This window comes from Panulirus ornatus, chromosome 10 (assembly GCF_036320965.1).
Source record: "Panulirus ornatus isolate Po-2019 chromosome 10, ASM3632096v1, whole genome shotgun sequence".
Taxonomy (NCBI): domain Eukaryota; kingdom Metazoa; phylum Arthropoda; class Malacostraca; order Decapoda; family Palinuridae; genus Panulirus; species Panulirus ornatus.
Window position 1 is genome coordinate 27,346,377 of NC_092233.1, and position 19,810 is coordinate 27,366,186.

Genomic DNA, 19,810 nt, shown 5'->3' on the forward strand with positions numbered 1-19,810 from the left:
CCATCAGCACATCCTCCGCCCCTGCAGGACCTCATGGGCTGGCTCCTGTCCTCACCGTTATATCATCCACCGTCCCAGCTACTGGTGCCCAGGCGAGGTTTACAGTGTGTGTTGCATCAGTACGGATGGGTCACTCTGTATCTAAACCTAACAAGCATCACAACCTTTCCTACAAACATCACAACCTTTCCTTCATCTTGGTTGTTGTTGTTGGATGCGTCAGTCTCCGCCTGCCAGGGGCAGTTTTGATGTTGCTATCTGACCAGCGACACACTCTCATACTTGCCTCTCTTGTCATCTCTCAGCGTACTCAACTTTCCCCACAGCATTCATCACCCACCAGGTGTAAGCTCTGAGAACACAGTGAATGAGTCTCTTACCCTCACAACGTCCTTACTATAGCCTCATATCTCGTTTAGTAGCGGTTTCGAACAGATTTCTTTTCCTAAGGCATCACGGTTCACATGATTACAAATCAGGTGTTTCTTTTCAGATTTCCTTCACTAAGAATAACAAGAAGATATTTCTGAATGCGTATGGGCACAGTAAAGTATGTGTGACGATATTTTTCTGTTGCTCTGAGAAATTCTGAGCCACATGGGTACACAGAAGCTTGATACGGAGAGTTGTTTACAAAGCCTGACGAAGCAGCTTCGACTCCTCGACTCAGACCGTGACAAAAGACGCGTGAAGAGCGGAGAAAGGAGGTAACAAAAGAGCGCTTTTGCCTACCCGACAAAAGGCACATCAGGTGAGATCACAACACAAAAGGCGCTGGGGTTTCAATCCCTTTCATCAGTTACTAAAGAAAAGCAGATATGAACCAGAGAGTTCAGAGATTTTATGGCAGTGTGGCATATCCACACACCTTAGACCCATTTGAGGGCCAGCGTGAGCCACTGGCCCGCGTCGGGCTTAGAACTGGCGAATCTTCCATTATAAATAGCATTCACCTCGGGAAGAGTGGCGTACCATTCTGAAAGTTGTCATCAAAACTATGTCACTGTTATGTTACAATAGGTTATGAGCCAGTCTCAGGATTTTTATGAACTGCACAACAGAGAATTATGAAAATTATATTCTTAATCTGACCAACACAGTCAAACGATATCATCTGGAAAACAGTAGATAATCATGGAACAAAAGTGATAACAAATAATTTCAAAAGGTTATATTCCAGCTCTGCTTCGTTACAGTATTCATGGTAGTATTCCAGCTCTGCTTCGTTACAGTATTCATGGTAGTATTCCAGCTCTGCTTCGTTACAGTATTCATGGTAGTATTCCAGCTCTGCTTCGTTACAGTATTCATGGTAGTATTCCAGCTCTGCTTCGTTACAGTATTCATGGTAGTATTCCAGCTCTGCTTCATTACAGTATTCATGGTAGTATTCCAGCTCTGCTTCATTACAGTATTCATGGTAGTATTCCAGCTCTGCCTCGTTACAGTATTCATGGTAGACTTACCGCTGTATCAAGTGCCACATCCACAGTGAGGGTGTATGTTGTCTTACACTTAACCACAACACCAGAAAAAGTTTATACTTTGACGTTGGAGGGACCAATGACCCCTGGCAGCTGATGCGCTTAAAGGCGTATGCTCCGCTTGACTGTGTATGTACGCACCACCTGACCGTATATGTATATTTCACCTAACTTTGTATGTATGCACCATCTGACTGTGTATGAATGCTCCACCTGACCGTATATGTATACTCCACCTAACTGTATGAATGCTCCACCTGACCGTATATCTATGCTCCACCTAACTGTGTATGAATGTTCCACCTGACCGTATATGTATACTCCACCTGACTGTGTATGAATGCTCCACCTGACAGTATAGGTATACTCCACCTGGCTATGTATGAATGCTCCACCGGACCGTATATGTATACTCCACTTGATTGTGCATGTATGCTCCACCTGAGCGTATATGTATACTCCACCTGACGCTGTATTTATGCTCCACTTGACTGTATGTGTATGTTCCTCGTAACTGTGTATGTATGCTCCACCTGACTGTGTATGTATGTTCCACCTAGTTGTGTAGATATATTCATTCTGAATGTGTAAGTATGCTCCATTTGAATGTGCACGTACGCTCCACTTGAATGTATATATATGTTCCATATAACTGTGTATATATGCTCCATCTGACACACATATAAGCTCTACTTGACTGTGTATTTATGCTCCACTTTACACATATGCATGTGTCACTTAACTATGTATGCATGCTCTGTATGTACGTGTATGTATGCTTCATTTGAATGTGTATGTATACTCCACTTGACTGTATGTATACTCCACCTGAAACATACATATGCTCCATCTGACTGTATATGTATGTCCACCTGACCATGTACGTATATTTCACCTGACTCTGTATGTATGATTCACCTCCCTGTGTATGTATGCTCCACATGACACACATTTATGCTCCACTTGACTGTATGTATACTCCACCTGACACATATGTATGCTCCACTTAGCTGTGTATGTATGCTCCACCTGACACACATGTATGCTCCACTTGACTGTGCATATATGCGCCACTTGACTGTGTATGTATGCTCCACTTGACTGCATGTATACTCCACCTGACTCATATGTATGCTCCACTTAGCTGTGTATGTATGCTCCACCTGACACACATGTATGCTCCACTTGACTGTGCATACATGCGCCACTTGAATGTGTAAGTATGCTCCACTTGATTGGATGTAAGCTCCACCTGACACATATGTATGCACCACTTGACTGTGCATGTATGCTCTACTTAACTGTGTATGCATGTTCCACTTGACTGTGCATGTATGCTCTACTTAACTGTGTATGCATGTTCCACTTGACTGTGTATGCATGCTCCACCTGACACATATGTCTGCTCTACATGACTATGTATGTATGCTCCACCTGACATATATGTCTGCTCCACTTGACTGGGTATGTATGCTCCAAATGACACATATGTCTGCTCCACTTGACTATGTATGTATGCTCCACATGACACATATGTCTGCTCCACTTGACTGGGTATGTATGCTCCAAATGACACTTATGTCTGCGCCACTTGACTGGGTATGTATGCTCCACCTGACACATATGTCTGCTCCACTTGACTATGTATGTATGCTCCACCTGACACATATGTCTGCTCCACTTGACTGGGTATGTATGCTCCAAATGACACATATGTCTGCTCCACTTGACTATGTATGTATGCTCCACATGACACATATGTCTGCTCCACTTGACTGGGTATGTATGCTACAAATGACACTTATGTCTGCGCCACTTGACTGGGTATGTATGCTCCATCTGACACATATGTCTGCTCCACTTGACTATGTATGTATGCTCCACCTGACACATATGTCTGCTCCACTTGACTGGGTATGTATGCTCCAAATGAAACATATGTCTGCTCCACTTGACTGTGTATGTATGCTCCACCTGACACATATGTCTGCTCCACTTGACTGTGCATGTATGCTCCACTTGACACATATGTCTGCTCCACTTGACTGGGTATGTATGTTCCACCTGACACATATGTCTGCTCCACTTGACTGGGTATGTATGTTCCACCTGACACATATGTCTGCTCCACTTGACTGTGTATGTATGCTCCACCTGACACATAGGTCTGCTCCACTTGACTGTGTATGTATGCTCCACCTGACACATATGTCTGCTCCACTTGACTGGTTATGTATGTTCCACCTGACACATATGTCTGCTCCACTTGAATGGGTATGTATGCTCCACCTGACACAGGTCTGCTCCACTTGACTGTGTATGTATGCTCCACCTGAGTGTGAACATATGCTTTTGACTGTTCAAAAATTCATTTGGTAGATGGATCATGAACTGTTAATAGACAGTGCGTGGAATGTAGTTAGTGACGTTACTCATGCAGTGAGTGGAATGCATCTACTGACGTCACTCATGCAGTGAGTGGAATGCATCTACTGACGTCACTCATGCAGTGAGTGGAATGCATCTACTGACGTCACTCATGCAGAGTGGAATGCATCTACTGACGTCACTCATGCAGTGAGTGGAAGGCATCTACTGATGTCACTCATGCAGTGAGTGGAATGCATCTACTGACGTCACTCATGCAGTGAGTGGAAGGCATCTACTGGCGTCACTCATGCAGTGAGTGGAAGGCATCTACTGACGTCACTCATGCAGTGAGTGGAATGCATATACTGACGTCACTACTGCAGTGAGTGGAATGCATTTGCTGATGTCACCTTGATAATTACATCACCTTCATGCTTGAGGATGTCAAGTGCAGGTGTGATGTGCGCTTGATCTTGGCACGTGTGACACACCTGTGTTATTGTTACGACTTTGTCAATGTCTTTGTTCTTACTGATGATCTTTTTATGTAAACTGTGTTTACTTTTTACATAAGAGAACATTATGAATATTAATGATAACATAATCCTGTAGATAGATTATGAACATGAATGATAACATAATCGTGCAGATAGATTATGAACATGCTAATAGATTATGATAATATAATCATGCAAATAGATTATGTTAACATAATCATGCAGATAAATTATGATAATATAATCCTGCAGATAGATTATGATAATATAATCATGCTAATAGATTATGATAATATAATCATGCAAATAGATTATGTTAACATAATCATGCAGATAGATTATGATAATATAATCATGCTAATAGATTATGATAATATAATCATGCAAATAGATTATGTTAACATAATCATGCAGATAGATTATGTTAACATAATCATGCAGATAGATTATGTTAACATAATCATGCAGATAGATTATGTTAACATAATCATGCAGATAGATTATGATAATATAATCCTGCAGATAGATTATGATAATATAATCATGCAAATAGATTATGATAATATAATCATGCAAATAGATTATGTTAACATAATCATGCAGATAGATTATGATAATATAATCCTGCAGATAGATTATGATAATATAATCATGCAAATAGATTATGATAATATAATCATGCAGATAGATTATGATAATATAATCATGCAGATAGATTATGAAAGAGTTTTTATACCAGTAATGCGATCAGGATTACGTCCTGAAGTTAGTGGCGTATATTTACGCAAAGAATACGCATTTCTCTCCTGATATATGGGAGAATTTGTGCATCAGTCCTTGCGTTCGAGGTGTAGGGTTGAGATAGATAGGATTACGGTTAAACATCAAAGAAGATTCAGCCATAATTTTTATAGATAGATGAATTTCGCATCGATCCTCTTTTCTTTTTCTCTTTAATTACTGTATAGATGCTTTCTGTATTCTATATTTTCTGAATCTTTTTAACTAGTTGGTGTCAAAATACCTCTTCCATGGCATAAAAGTGAAGAACAGGGTCTCGTTTGGTTTCTAATATATAGGTTCATTTTTGTTTGCTTTCCACTCTTTAAATCAAATGTAAATTATAGGTTTTGCCTTTAGAGAGGTGAACAGATTCTAAGAGAGGATTATAGAGGAAGAGGTTTCAGTAAGTTAAACGACGTAGTTTTAGGTATTGTTGAGAAATCATTTTGATATATATATATATATATATATATATATATATATATATATATATATATATATATATATATATATATATATATATATATATATATATATATATATATATATATATATTATCCCTGGGGATAGGGGATTAAGAATACTTCCCACGTATTCCCTGCGTGTCGTAGAAGGCGACTAAAAGGGGAGGGAGCGGGGGGCTGGAAATCCTCCCCTCTCATTTTTTCTAATTTTCCAAAAGAAGGAACAGAGGGGGGCCAGGTGAGGATATTCCAAAAAAGGCCCAGTCCTCTGTTCTTAACGCTACCTCGCTAACGCGGGGTTGACGTGCTGTCAGTGGATTGAATCAAGGCATGTGAAGCGTCCGGGGTAAACCATGGAAAGCTGTGTAGGTATGTATATTTGCGTGTGTGGACGTGTGTATGTACATGTGTATGGGGGGGGGGGGTTGGGCCATTTCTTTCGTCTGTTTCCTTGCGCTACCTCGCAAACGCGGGAGACAGCGACGAGGTATAAAAAAAAAAAAAAAAATATATATATATATATATATATATATATATATATATATATATATATATATATATATATATATATATATATATATATATATATATATATGTATGTTCCTTCTTTTGGAAAATTAAAAAAACAAAAAAAAAAACAAACGGAGAGGATTTCCAGCACCCCGCTCCCTCCCCTTTTAGTCGCCTTCTACGACACGCAGGGAATACGTGGGAAGTATTCTTTCTCCCCTATCCCCAGGGATAATATATATATATATATATATATATATATATATATATATATATATATATATATATATATATATATATATATATATATATATATATATATATATATATTTTTTTTTTTTTTTTTTTTTTTTTTCATACGTATGCGGCATTTCCCACGTTAGCGAGGTAACGTTAAGAGCAGAGAACTGAGCCTTAAAGGTAAAATCCTCACTTGGCCTCTTCTCTGCTCTTTCTTTTGGAAAAGTATAAACTGGAGGGGAGGATTTCCAGCCCCCCGCTCCCTTCCCTTTTAGTCGCCTTTTACGACACGCAGGGAATACGTGGGAAGTATTCTTTCTCCCCTATCCCCAGGGATAATCTATGATGGCTTGGTTTTTTATTTCACCCTTACCAAGGTGCAAAGGTGTCATGTTAAAGGCCGAGACCATTACAGCAAAAGGTTGTACCATCGTGCTCAGGGGTCGATTGGTCGTGCTCGAGGGTCGTCTGGTCGTGCTCAAGGGTCTAACAAGCCAGTGGTGTCAGACCTTGCTGAAATTTATACAATAAGGAATGATCATGACTCTCTTGATGACTGAAACGCAAAGAAATTAAATAGAGATTTAATCTTACACTGAAATAAGACAATATCATCATGAATTATATTTGTCTGTCATCCTTTTCCTTACGTTGCCTTCATACATTCCATGACTCCGACCCTACACATCCTGGAGTCTGGAGTCAATATGATTCTGCAGATACATGTCAAGGAATGCTGTGTTCATATTGGCCGGTAGTACACGAAACACCTATAGTAAATACTATAACAATACAGAGACTCTTGAACATCGATAGTTCAATAGACAGACAGTGCTTTAGCTACAGGTTTTATATTAACATATCTTATCTTTTAAGGAACACGATCTTCTACATAGGTCACAAATTTCTTTCTGAAGTGCATTTATAAACTGTCTATGATAGCGAGGCTTGGCCTCTGCTCCCAGACACGTCACAAGAAAGACCTGTGGCTAAACAAGACATTATTTTTCCTCTTTGCTCGTTGTCTCGTCCAGAAGCCGCCTGGGAGTAGGGGAAACTGATGGTCTTCTCATTCGTCAGTGAAGCAGCTGAGGCGAAGACAAGTAATGATTGTCTACACACCCAACACCCAGTAGATCAGGAGTGTTGCTAGATACTGGTGTTGGTAGTGTTGCCATCCCTACACACCCAGGAGTGTTGCTGGACTACTTGTGTTGGTAGTGTTGCCATCTATCGATAGATGGCTTTCGGTCGACCACCTCTTGCCTCGTCTGCTGGCGCACCAGCATCTTCTTCCCTGATACATTTCCGTGTTTGGAAAACCTGAATACGTATAAGACCTGAAATGAAATTCCGAATATTTGAACTGTAACAACTGTGACCCATCTGCGAATCAATGTAGATCAATCAATTACCTCGAGACGGATTATAATGCTCATTAAGGCGTAGTGAGGATGATACTAGAAATGAAACAAGGAAAAAAACTATTGTCAGTCCCACAAGCTGGCGGTGGGAACATACCATATGCTCTGCGACGAGAAGCAACAAACTAATCCCCAGACCCGCCATGAGGAGGATGAAGAGAGCAGCCACGTCCGCCAACTTGGCCGAGATGGTGGTGGTCTGCAGGTGACACAGACCCCTGACAGACAACCACTTCAGGATCATCTTGTTCATCAACCCCATCTCTCTCAGCCGCTGCAGGCTAAAGAGAAAGAGACAGAGATAATCCTCAATGTTTTCCCTTCTCTACAGTACTGAGAGATGTGATAGAGACAGGATTAATGATTTCACTGATAACCTAATGCATATTTCTCTGTTTATCGAGTGGTTAAGAGTAGACGCATGAAGTGGTTGGATGTGGGAAGGTAAAATATAGAAATATGTAACATACCATAAAGTGTCGAAGAGGTAAAAGTTCTGATATGGTTTGATTAGAGTGTGAGATGCAAGACAATGCTATAAGGAACCTCTTTTGATATCACCTGTGTTTCGCTATCTGATGATGATGATACAGCCTCGCCAAACGTGTCTGTCCACTTGCGATGTAACCCTAAGCAGACAGAGTCCGGTAAGTCCTACACACACGTATATCATTATCATTATCAATATTATATACTTGCTCTGTTTCCCGCGTTAGCGAGGTAGCCCCAGGAAACAGACGAAGAAAGACACATCCACTCATACACAAACACATACATACACGCAGATACATATGCATATCAACATGTGCATATGTATATACATACACATATACTTATATTTGCATATAATAGATCACGAGCACCACTATGACCTCTTGAATACATATTCATATAAACACATGTACATAGTCATACTTGCTCGCCTTCATCCATTCCCGGAGCCACCCCGCACCACAGTAAACGGCATCGTCGCCCACTGCGTCAGTGAAGTAGCGCCAGGAAAGAGATGGAAAAAGGTCACTTCCGCTCACACTCAGTCTCTAGCTGTCATGCATAATGTACCGAAACCACAGCTCCCTATCCATATCCACACCCCAAAGATATATATATATATATATATATATATATATATATATATATATATATATATATATATATATATATATATATATATATATATATATATATTCTTTCTTTCAAACTATTCGCCATTTCCCGCATTAGCAAGGTAGCGTTAAGAACAGAGGACTGGGCCTTTGAGGGAATACCCTCACCTGGCGCAATTCTCTGTTCCCTCTTTTGGAAAATTAAAAAAAAAACGAGAGGGGAGGATTTCCAGCCACCCGCTCCCTCCCCTTTTAGTCGCCTTCTACGACACGCAGGGAATACGTGGGAAGTATTCTTTCTCCCCTATCCCCAGGGAAAATATATATATATATATATATATATATATATATATATATATATATATATATATATATATATATATATATATATATATATATATATATATATATATATATATTGTGCTTGTGTGTGTTAGTAGAGCACGTCACGCACTGACGGTGACTCACCTTAGGTCGAAGACCCTCCTGAAGGGGGACTCATGCTGGAGACCTATTGCGATCCCGCCGGTGATGTAGCGACCTGGCAGCTCTTTAATCCGGCAGCCGTCCTCGGCTGGCAAGCCCCGGATGTAGTACCTGGTGGTGACGTCGACGCCGATGAAGACGTACTGACCTGGCGGGAGGGCTAGGGTCAGGAACCACGCAGGTGTAGAGGGAGGTGACGGAGAGGTCGGGATGCGATAGGCACCCGCCCCTCTCCGCTACCACGGTCACATGAACACCTCAGGTGGAAAATTTCACGAGACGTAAAATCACAGTTTCGACAAATTATCATAAACTGTGAAAATCAGTAGCGTATTATTTCTGTGTTACTTTACAGTTAACGCGATATTCAACATGAAAATAAATGGCAGGAATTGGAGAAAAGGCGAAGTGATGAAGGACTCCACATGTGATCGGTATGATGATGATGAAGAATAGAAGAGATGGTGTCGAACCCTCTTCACTCCGTGGCTGGTGGGAATCTATGGTTGTTATTTTTGATATTTGGAAACTATGAAATATTTTGATATTTCCCTGAATTCTAAATCTCCATCTCTGTGTTCCCATCGTGTGAGGTGGAGGGCAAGTTGAGGGCTGCCGGTGGACAGGGAGAGGACACAGGCGGAGGACCGGAACAAGATCAATAAACGACACTTGATGGGGACAGGTTGAGGAGTATGAGGGGACTGACAGGGGACCAAGAGGGGACATGTGGTATGTGTGGACATGTCTGGTGGGTTATAAGGCAGAGGATAGAGAACAGGGGTGTGATGTGGTGGGGGTTAAGCAAGGGAATAAGAAAGAAATCTATAGATTAATTGGTGGATTCGAAGTGTATCGAGTAATGCCTCACCACTGAGGACCTTACGAAGGCCATCTTGGTAGGAGGTGACGATGTTGTCGGGGCTCCGCATCACCACCTTGTTCCACACGTCTTGCAACACCCGACACTCCTCCGTCACCGACCCCAGACACGTTTGCTGCGAGAGAAAGATATTCCCCTTCAGGCACTGTACATCATGGGGGTCCCTGTTACTTGGTTATCAAATGTGAGACCATTAACCGTTGTGTAATGGGTGTTTGTGTGTGCCCTTCAGGGACAAATAACCTCTATAATGGCTCGCTTGGTGTCTATAATGGCTCGCTTGGTGTCTGATGTATCAACGATAGCCACACACAATCAACTTTGACAATAGGGAATCACTCCTGAAGGAGGACTTGATAATCTAAGTTCTTGCAATGCTTCAAGCCTTAAATATATGACTTGCTTCTAGAGCTTATAAGATAGATGTATGATTAAAACAAATGAAAGAAGATTTGTCAAGTTGATCGTTCTGTGAAGAAATAAAGGATGAGTTTCTCTCATTTAAGTGAAGCTGTAAGGAAATTATATTTTCTTTTTCAATTTTATGAATATAATGTTAGATAAATTTCCCATAGCTTCTTGTGCTGAGGATAACACGCTTAAGTTGCTGGGTACAGATATAGCATGGCTCCCATCGGCCATCGCGTATCTGACAGCGAATGCTCACGTTACCTGTCGCGCCTTTTGCGAACCTGACGTAAAACTGATATAGATTATACAATATCTTACGTCCTCGCACAAATTTCTGTTGAGACGTAGACCAAAGACCGACAGAGACAGAGACATACTGTCCATTACTACCATGATCTGAAGAAGAGATAGATAGCGGACAGTTCAGCTGTGGCTATGACCTGCAGGGAAAACTGATACCTTACTGACGTGATAACTTGGAGGGAAGGTTACTAACGTATTGAAGCTATGACCTAGAGCGAAAGTCTATCTATAGCTTACTGAAGTTATGACCTGGAAGGACAGTCTATAGCCTACTGAAGTTATGACCTGGAAGGACAGTCTATAGCTTACTGAAGTTATGACCTTGAAGGACAGTCTATAGCTTACTGAAGCGATGACTTAGAGAGTAAGTTTGTAGCTTACTGAAGCGATGACTTGGAAGAGATCGTTCCTGTTGACGCCGGCGTCCCAGTCACTCTGGCGGGAGAGCTGGCCGAGGTCAGAGAACGGGAGAGCTGTGGGCCGCTCGACGGTCAGGTGGGACACCAGCGTGGCTGAGTACGACGCGTACACGATCACCGACATGAAGAAGGCCAGCCAGAAGACGAGGCGGCCGGCCGTGCTGGAGGGGCAGGTGCTGCATCCTAGGGAAGACGGAGATGTACGAGGCGTCGTTGTGACGAAAGGAATTAAGAGGAGTGGAACTAGACAGTGATACACGCCAGCGCGTGGGTGACCATCACGAGGGGAGGTAGTGAGGGAGGTGGTGTCTGGAGGGAGAGGTAGTAATAGGGGGGAGGGGTAGTGAGGGAGGTGGTACCTGGAGAGAGAGGTAGTAATGAGGGAGAAGGGGTAGTGAGGGAGGTAGTACTTGGAGGGAGAGGTAGTACTGGGAGGGAAGGGGTAGTGAGGGAGGTGGTACCTGGAGGGAGAGGTAGTAATGAGGGAGAAGGGGTAGTGAGGGAGGTGGTACCTGGAGGGAGAGGTAGTAATGGGGGGGAAGGGGTAGTGAGGGAGGTGGTACCTGGAGGGAGAGGTAATAATGGGGGAAAGGGGTAGTGAGGGAGGTGGTACCTGGAGGGAGAGGTAGTAATGAGGGAGAAGGGGTAGTGAGGGAGGTGGTACCTGGAGGGAGAGGTAGTAATGAGGGAGAAGGGGTAGTGAGGGAGGTGGTACCTGGAGGGAGAGGTAGTAATGAGGGAGAAGGGGTAGTGAGGGAGGTCGTACCTGGAGGGAGAGGTAGTAATGAGGGAGAAGGGGTAGTGAGGGAGGTCGTACCTGGAGGGAGAGGTAGTAATGGGGGGAAGGGGTAGTGAGGGAGGTCGTACCTGGAGGGAGAGGTAGTAATGAGGGAGAAGGGGTAGTGAGGGAGGTGGTACCTGGAGGGAGAGGTAGTAATGAGGGAGAAGGGGTAGTGAGGGAGGTGGTACCTGGAGGGAGAGGTAGTAATGGGGGAGAAGGGGTAGTGAGGGAGGTCGTACCTGGAGGGAGAGGTAGTAATGGGGGAAAGGGGTAGTGAGGGAGGTGGTACCTGGAGGGAGAGGTAGTAATGGGGGAGAAGGGGTAGTGAGGGAGGTCGTACCTGGAGGGAGAGGTAGTAATGAGGGGAGAAGGGGTAGTGAGGGAGGTGTACCTGGAGGGAGAGGTAGTAATGGGGGGGAAGGGGTAGTGAGGGAGGTGGTACCTGGAGGGAGAGGTAGTAATGAGGGAGAAGGGGTAGTGAGGGAGGTCGTACCTGGAGGGAGAGGTAGTAATGAGGGAGAAGGGGTAGTGAGGGAGGTAGTACCTGGAGGGAGAGGTAGTAATGGGGGGGAAGGGGTAGTGAGGGAGGTGGTACCTGGAGGGAGAGGTAGTAATGGAGGGAGAAGGGGTAGTGAGGGAGGTGGTACCTGGAGGGAGAGGTAGTAATGGGGGGAAGGGGTAGTGAGGGAGGTGGTACCTGGAGGGAGAGGTAGTAATGGGGGAGAAGGGGTAGTGAGGGAGGTGGTACCTGGAGGGAGAGGTAGTAATGGGGGGAAAGGGGTAGTGAGGGAGGTGTACCTGGAGGGAGAGGTAGTAATGGGGGAAAGGGGTAGTGAGGGAGGTAGTACCTGGAGGGAGAGGTAGTAATGAGGGAGAAGGGGTAGTGAGGGAGGTGGTACCTGGAGGGAGAGGTAGTAATGAGGGAGAAGGGGTAGTGAGGGAGGTCGTACCTGGAGGGAGAGGTAGTAATGGGGGGAAAGGGGTAGTGAGGGAGGTGGTACCTGGAGGGAGAGGTAGTAATGGAGGGAGAAGGGGTAGTGAGGGAGGTGGTACCTGGAGGGAGAGGTAGTAATGAGGGAGAAGGGGTAGTGAGGGAGGTGGTACCTGGAGGGAGAGGTAGTAATGGGGGAGAAGGGGTAGTGAGGGAGGTGGTACCTGGAGGGAGAGGTAGTAATGAGGGAGAAGGGGTAGTGAGGGAGGTGGTACCTGGAGGGAGAGGTAGTAATGGGGGGAAGGGGTAGTGAGGGAGGTAGTACCTGGAGGGAGAGGTAGTAATGTGGGTGAAGGGGTAGTGAGGGAGGTGGTACCTGGAGGGAGAGGTAGTAATGGGGGGAAGGGGTAGTGAGGGAGGTCGTACCTGGAGGAGAGGTAGTAATGGGGGGAAAGGGGTAGTGAGGGAGGTAGTACCTGGAGGGAGAGGTAGTACTGGGAGGGAAGGGGTAGTGAGGAGGTAGTACCTGGAGGAGAGGTAGTAATGAGGAGAAGGGGTAGTGAGGAGGTCGTACCTGGAGGGAGAGGTAGTACTGGGAGGGAAGGGGTAGTGAGGGAGGTGGTACCTGAGGGAGAGGTAGTAATGAGGGAGAAGGGGTAGTGAGGAGGTCGTACCTGGAGGAGAGGTAGTAATGAGGAGAAGGGGTAGTGAGGAGGTCGTACCTGGAGGGAGAGGTAGTACTGGGAGGGAAGGGGTAGTGAGGAGGTGGTACTGGAGGGAGAGGTAGTAATGAGGAGAAGGGGTAGTGAGGAGGTAGTACCTGGAGGAGAGGTAGTACTGGGAGGGAAGGGGTAGTGAGGGAGGTGTACCTGGAGGGAGAGGTAATAATGGGGGAAAGGGGTAGTGAGGGAGGTGGTACCTGAGGGAGAGGTAGTAATGGGGGGGGAAGGGGTAGTGAGGGAGGTGGTGCCTGGAGGGAGAGGTAATAATGGGGGAAAGGGGTAGTGAGGAGGTGGTACCTGGAGGGAGAGGTAATAATGGGGGAAAGGGGTAGTGAGGGAGGTGTACCTGGAGGGAGAGTAGTAATGAGGGAGAAGGGGTAGTGAGGAGGTAGTACCTGGAGGGAGAGGTAGTAATGAGGGGAGAAGGGGTAGTGAGGGAGGTGTACCTGGAGGGAGAGGTATAATGAGGGAGAAGGGGTAGTGAGGAGGTCGTACCTGGAGGGAGAGGTAATAATGGGGGAAAGGGGTAGTGAGGGAGGTGGTAACCTGGAGGGAGAGGTAGTACTGGGAGGGAAGGGGTAGTGAGGAGGTCGTACCTGGAGGGAGAGGTAGTACTGGGAGGGAAGGGGTAGTGAGGGAGTGGTACCTGGAGGGAGAGGTAGTAATGAGGAGAAGGGGTAGTGAGGAGGTCGTACCTGGAGGAGAGGTAGTAATGGGGGGGAAGGGGTAGTGAGGAGGTAGTACCTGGAGGGAGAGGTAGTAATGGGGGGGGAAGGGGTAGTGAGGAGGTAGTACCTGGAGGGAGAGGTAATAATGGGGGAAAGGGGTAGTGAGGGAGGTAGTACTTGGAGGGAGAGGTAATAATGGGGGAAAGGGGTAGTGAGGAGGTAGTACCTGGAGGGAGAGGTAGTAATAGGGGGGAGGGGTAGTGAGGGAGGTAGTACCTGGAGGGAGAGTAGTAATGAGGGAGAAGGGGTAGTGAGGGAGGTAGTACCTGGAGGAGAGGTAGTAATGGGGGAAAGGGGTAGTGAGGAGGTGGTACCTGGAGGAGAGGTAATAATGGGGGAAAGGGGTAGTGAGGGAGGTGGTGCCTGGAGGGAGAGGTAATAATGGGGGAAAGGGGTAGTGAGGAGGTGGTACCTGGAGGGAGAGTAGTAATGAGGGAGAAGGGGTAGTGAGGGAGTGGTACCTGGAGGGAGAGTAGTAATGAGGGAGAAGGGGTAGTGAGGAGGTCGTACCTGGAGGAGAGGTAGTAATGAGGGAGAAGGGGTAGTGAGGGAGGTGTACCTGGAGGGAGAGGTAGTAATGAGGAGAAGGGGTAGTGAGGGAGTGGTACCTGGAGGGAGAGTAGTAATGAGGGAGAAGGGGTAGTGAGGGAGTGGTACCTGGAGGGAGAGGTAATAATGGGGGAAAGGGGTAGTGAGGGAGTGGTACCTGGAGGGAGAGGTAATAATGGGGGAAAGGGGTAGTGAGGGAGTGGTACCTGGAGGGAGAGTAGTAATGAGGGAGAAGGGGGAGGGGGGCGGTACCATCCGGGGTTCACTGGTAAAAATCAACATTACAGCCTGCAACACGAACGTAACCCTCGCCTCCTTTGATTCGTCCCAGCCCTCCAAACCTGCTCCCGGGCAGCATCCTGGCCGGTGCCCTGCCGACACTAGCTGGCTGACACTGCCAGACCAAACAGTCAGCATCATCAGCTGACGACAGCGAGTGCCGGAGTAACCGCATCGGCCACATACCAGTCCTACCATATGTGGTAGAAGGAGGCGCTAAAGACTAGCATTGTTACTCATGCTATTTGTGACGACGTTTAGCAGATCTACCGACAGGGGGTACTAGCAAGATGTACTAGTTGTTTTACACTAGCTGGATGTACTAGCAGGATGTACTAGCGGGTTATATACCAGTAGCATGTATTATGAGGATGTACTAGCAGGATGTGCTAGCAAGACGTGCTCGGAGGATGTACTAACAAGACGAACTAGTATCATGTATTAGCAGTATGTACTAGCAGAGTGTGATGACGGGATCTACTAGCATCATGAACTGGCAGGATCTACCAGCAGGTTGCAATAGCAAGCTGTACTATTAGAATGTGCTTGCAGGATTCACTGACAATATATACTAGCAGGACGCACTAGCAACATGTACTATCAGAATGAACTAGCAAGACGTACTAGTGTTATGTACTAGCAGAATGTACTGAGGGAACGAACCAGCATTACGTACTTTTCTTCTCTACGTTGGGAGCTTCAGTCACGGACAAGAGTCCACATCAAGGCCGGGTCTACACTGAAATTTAGAGAGGTTAATGAAAGGTAAAAACAAGAGAAAGGAAAGTGCTTTTGAAATTTGAAGGAAGTTAAAAATCTATCATTTGAAATGTACCAAGTCATAGCTGTTTTGAAAGACATGAGAAGGTAGAGATTTCCAAAGCTTTGAGATGTAATGGAAAGAAACAGTTATCAAAACGGCCCACCCTTGAGTTGCCGATGGCCACACAGTAATCATGTGACGCAGCAGCTTGCCGAGTATTGCGTGGTGTAGCTAGCGGTGGGGTACACAAGCTGCCAGCTCTCGGGAGCAAAAACCAAAGTAGTACCTATAGAAGATGGGAAGTGAACCCACATTGCGGCGTAGGGCAAGGGTGCCATGTTTGGAAGTTTACCTGGGATGATTTATAAGTCGGACCGCTTTCGACTCAACTCTGTCAAATAAGGAAGCAGAGCTAGAACCACCCTAGATGTCAGAGCAGTACTACATACAAGAACGGATCAATCCCTTGTATAATTGCAAGAACTGTACGAGCATCATGTACTAACAGGATGAGCTAGTATCATGTACTAGCAGGATGAGCTGGTATCATGTACTAGCAGGATGAGCTAGTATCATGTACTAGCAGGATGAGCTAGTATCATGTACTAGCAGGATGAGCTAGTATCATGTACTAGCAGGATGAGCTAGTATCATGTACTAGCAGGATGAGCTAGTATCATGCACTAGCAGGATGAGCTTGTATCATGCACTAGCAGGATGAGCTAGTATCATGTGCTAACAGGATGAGCTAGTATCACGTACTAACAGGATGAGCTAGTATCATGTACTAGCAGGATGAGCTAGTATCATGTACTAGCAGGATGAGCTTGTATCATGCACTAGCAGGATGAGCTAGTATCATGTACTAGCAGGATGAGCTAGTATCATGTACTAACAGGGTGAGCTAGTATCATGTACTAACAGGATGAGCTAGTATCATGTACTAGCAGGATGAGCTAGTATCATGTACTAGCAGGATGAGCTAGTATCATGTACTAGCAGGATGAGCTAGTATCATGTACTAGCAGGATGAGCTAGTATCATGTGCTAGCAGGATGAGCTAGTATCATGTACTAGCAGGATGAGCTAGTAGTATGTACTAGCAGGATGAGCTAGTATCATGTACTAGCAGGATGAGCTAGTATTATGTACTAGCAGGATGAGCTAGTATCATGTACTAACAGGATGAGCTAGTATCATGTACTAGCAGGATGAGCTAGTATCATGTGCTAGCAGGATGAGCTAGTATCATGTACCAGCAGGATGAGCTAGTATCATGTGCTAGCAGGATGAGCTAGTATCATTTACCAGCAGGATGAGCTAGTATCATGTACTAGCAGGATGAGCTAGTATCATGTACTAGCAGGATGAGCTAGTATCATGTACTAGCAGGATGAGCTAGCATTATGTACTAGCAGGATGAGCTAGTATCATGTACTAGCAGGATGAGCTAGTATCATATACTAGCAGGATGAGCTAGTATCATGTACTAGCAGGATGAGCTAGTATCATGTATTAGCAGGATGAGCTAGTATCATGTGCTAGCAGGATGAGCTAGTATCATGTACTAGCAGGATGAGCTAGTATCATGTACCAGCAGGATGAGCTAGTATTATGTACTAGCAGGATGAGCTAGATCATGTACCAGCAGGATGAGTTAGTATTATGTACTAGAAGGATGAGCTAGTATCATGTACTAGCAGGATGAGCTAGTATCATGTGCTAGCAGGATGAGCTAGTATCATGTGCTAGCAGGATGAGCTAGTATCATGTACCAGCAGGATGAGCTAGTATCATGTGCTAGCAGGATGAGCTAGTATCATGTACTAGCAGGATGAGCTAGTATCATGTACTAGCAGGATGAGCTAGTATCATGTACTAGCAGGATGAGCTAGCATTATGTACTAGCAGGATGAGCTAGTATCATGTACTAGCAGGATGAGCTAGTATCATGTACTAGCAGGATGAGCTAGTATCATGTGCTAGCAGGATGAGCTAGTATCATGTACTAGCAGGATGAGCTAGTATCATGTACCAGCAGGATGAGCTAGTATTATGTACTAGCAGGATGAGCTAGTATCATGTACTAGCAGGATGAGCTAGTACCATGTACTAACAGGATGAGCTAGTATCATGTGCTTGCAGGATGAGCTAGTATCATGTACTAGCAGGATGAGCTAGTATCATGTACCAGCAGGATGAGCTAGTAGTATGTACTAGCAGGATGAGCTAGTATCATGTACTAGCAGGATGAGCTAGTACCATGTACTAACAGGATGAGCTAGTATCATGTACTAGCAGGATGAGCTGGTATCATGCACTAGCAGGATGAGCTAGTATCACGTGCTGACAGGATGAGCTAGTATCACGTACTAACAGGATGAACTAGTATCATGTACTAGCAGGATGAGCTAGTATCATGTGCTAGCAGAATGAGCTAGTATCATGTACTAACAGGGTGAGCTAGTATCATGTACTAACAGGATGAGCTAGTATCATGTACCAGCAGGATGAGCTAGTATCATGTACTAGCAAGATGAGCTAGTATCATGTACTAGCAGGATGAGCTAGTATCATGTACTAGCAGGATGAGCTAGTATCATGTACTAGCAGGATGAGCTAGTATCATGTGCTAGCAGGATGAGCTAGTATCATGTATTAGCAGGATGAGCTAGTATCATGTGCTAGCAGGATGAGCTAGTATCATGTACCAGCAGGATGAGCTAGTATTATGTATTAAAAGGATGAGCTAGTATCATGTACTAGCAGGATGAGCTAGTATCATGTACTAGCAGGATGAGCTAGTATCATGTGCTAGCAACCATTAGTACATATATGCCCTAGCAGGATGGTACTGCTCACAGGCTGGCATTACCAAAGGATGGCACTGCTCATGGAATGGCACTACTCACAGGATGGCACTACTCACAGGATGGCACTACTCATAGGATGGCACTACTCACAGAGAGGCACAAGGGAGGATGAGTAAGACTCACGAGAAATTGTGGCTTGTCTTCAAGATGGTGACGACGTCTCCGACGAAGCCCGAGAGGTGGCCGTCTGGCAGGTAGGTGGTGAAGAAGTCGAACACCTGAAGGAGGGAGGAGACGGGAGGTAGACCATGTGGCAGGAGGCTAAGTCGAGTAACGGTAAAGAGAGAGGAACTAAAAAGACACAGAAGTGATGGACGAGGAACATTAAGAAGGTCAGGAGATACTGAAGGAGTTAATCACATAGAAAGAATCAAGAGAATTTAACATTTCTCTAATACAGCAGCAGAGAATGTATTACTACTCTAATACAGCAGCAGATAATGTATTACTACTCTAATACAGCAGCAGAGAATGTATTACTACTCTAATACAGCAGCAGAGAATGTATTACTACTCTAATACAGCAGCAGAGAATGTATTACTACTCTAATACAGCAGCAGAGAATGTATTACTACTGTAATACAGCAACAGAGATTGTATTACTACTCTAATACAGCAGCAGAGAATGTATTACTACTGTAATACAGCAACAGAGATTGCATTACTACTCTAATACAGCAACAGAGATTGTATCACTACTCTAATACAGCAACATAATATGTATCGGTACTCTAATACAAGAACAGAGAATGTATGAATACCATAATACATTAACAGAGAATATATCACTACTCTACTACAGC

The 19,810-nt window shown here is 44.8% G+C and overlaps 1 protein-coding gene across 1 annotated transcript in view; it reads right to left on the reverse strand.

Annotated features, from left to right (window-relative positions):
* Window positions 1–6,947: 6,947 nt before the first annotated feature.
* Window positions 6,948–19,810, reverse strand: part of LOC139750620 (uncharacterized) — a 73,145-nt gene continuing 60,282 nt past the window's right edge. The window contains exons 5-11 of the mRNA XM_071665295.1: window positions 19,130–19,224; window positions 16,078–16,109; window positions 11,343–11,563; window positions 10,236–10,362; window positions 9,347–9,512; window positions 7,870–8,053; window positions 6,948–7,688 (exon numbers count right to left, since the gene is read on the reverse strand). Of these exons, the coding sequence (XP_071521396.1) occupies window positions 7,554–7,688; window positions 7,870–8,053; window positions 9,347–9,512; window positions 10,236–10,362; window positions 11,343–11,563; window positions 16,078–16,109; window positions 19,130–19,224 (960 nt within the window). The 3' untranslated portion in view covers window positions 6,948–7,553. The remainder of the gene's footprint in view (window positions 7,689–7,869; window positions 8,054–9,346; window positions 9,513–10,235; window positions 10,363–11,342; window positions 11,564–16,077; window positions 16,110–19,129; window positions 19,225–19,810) is intronic.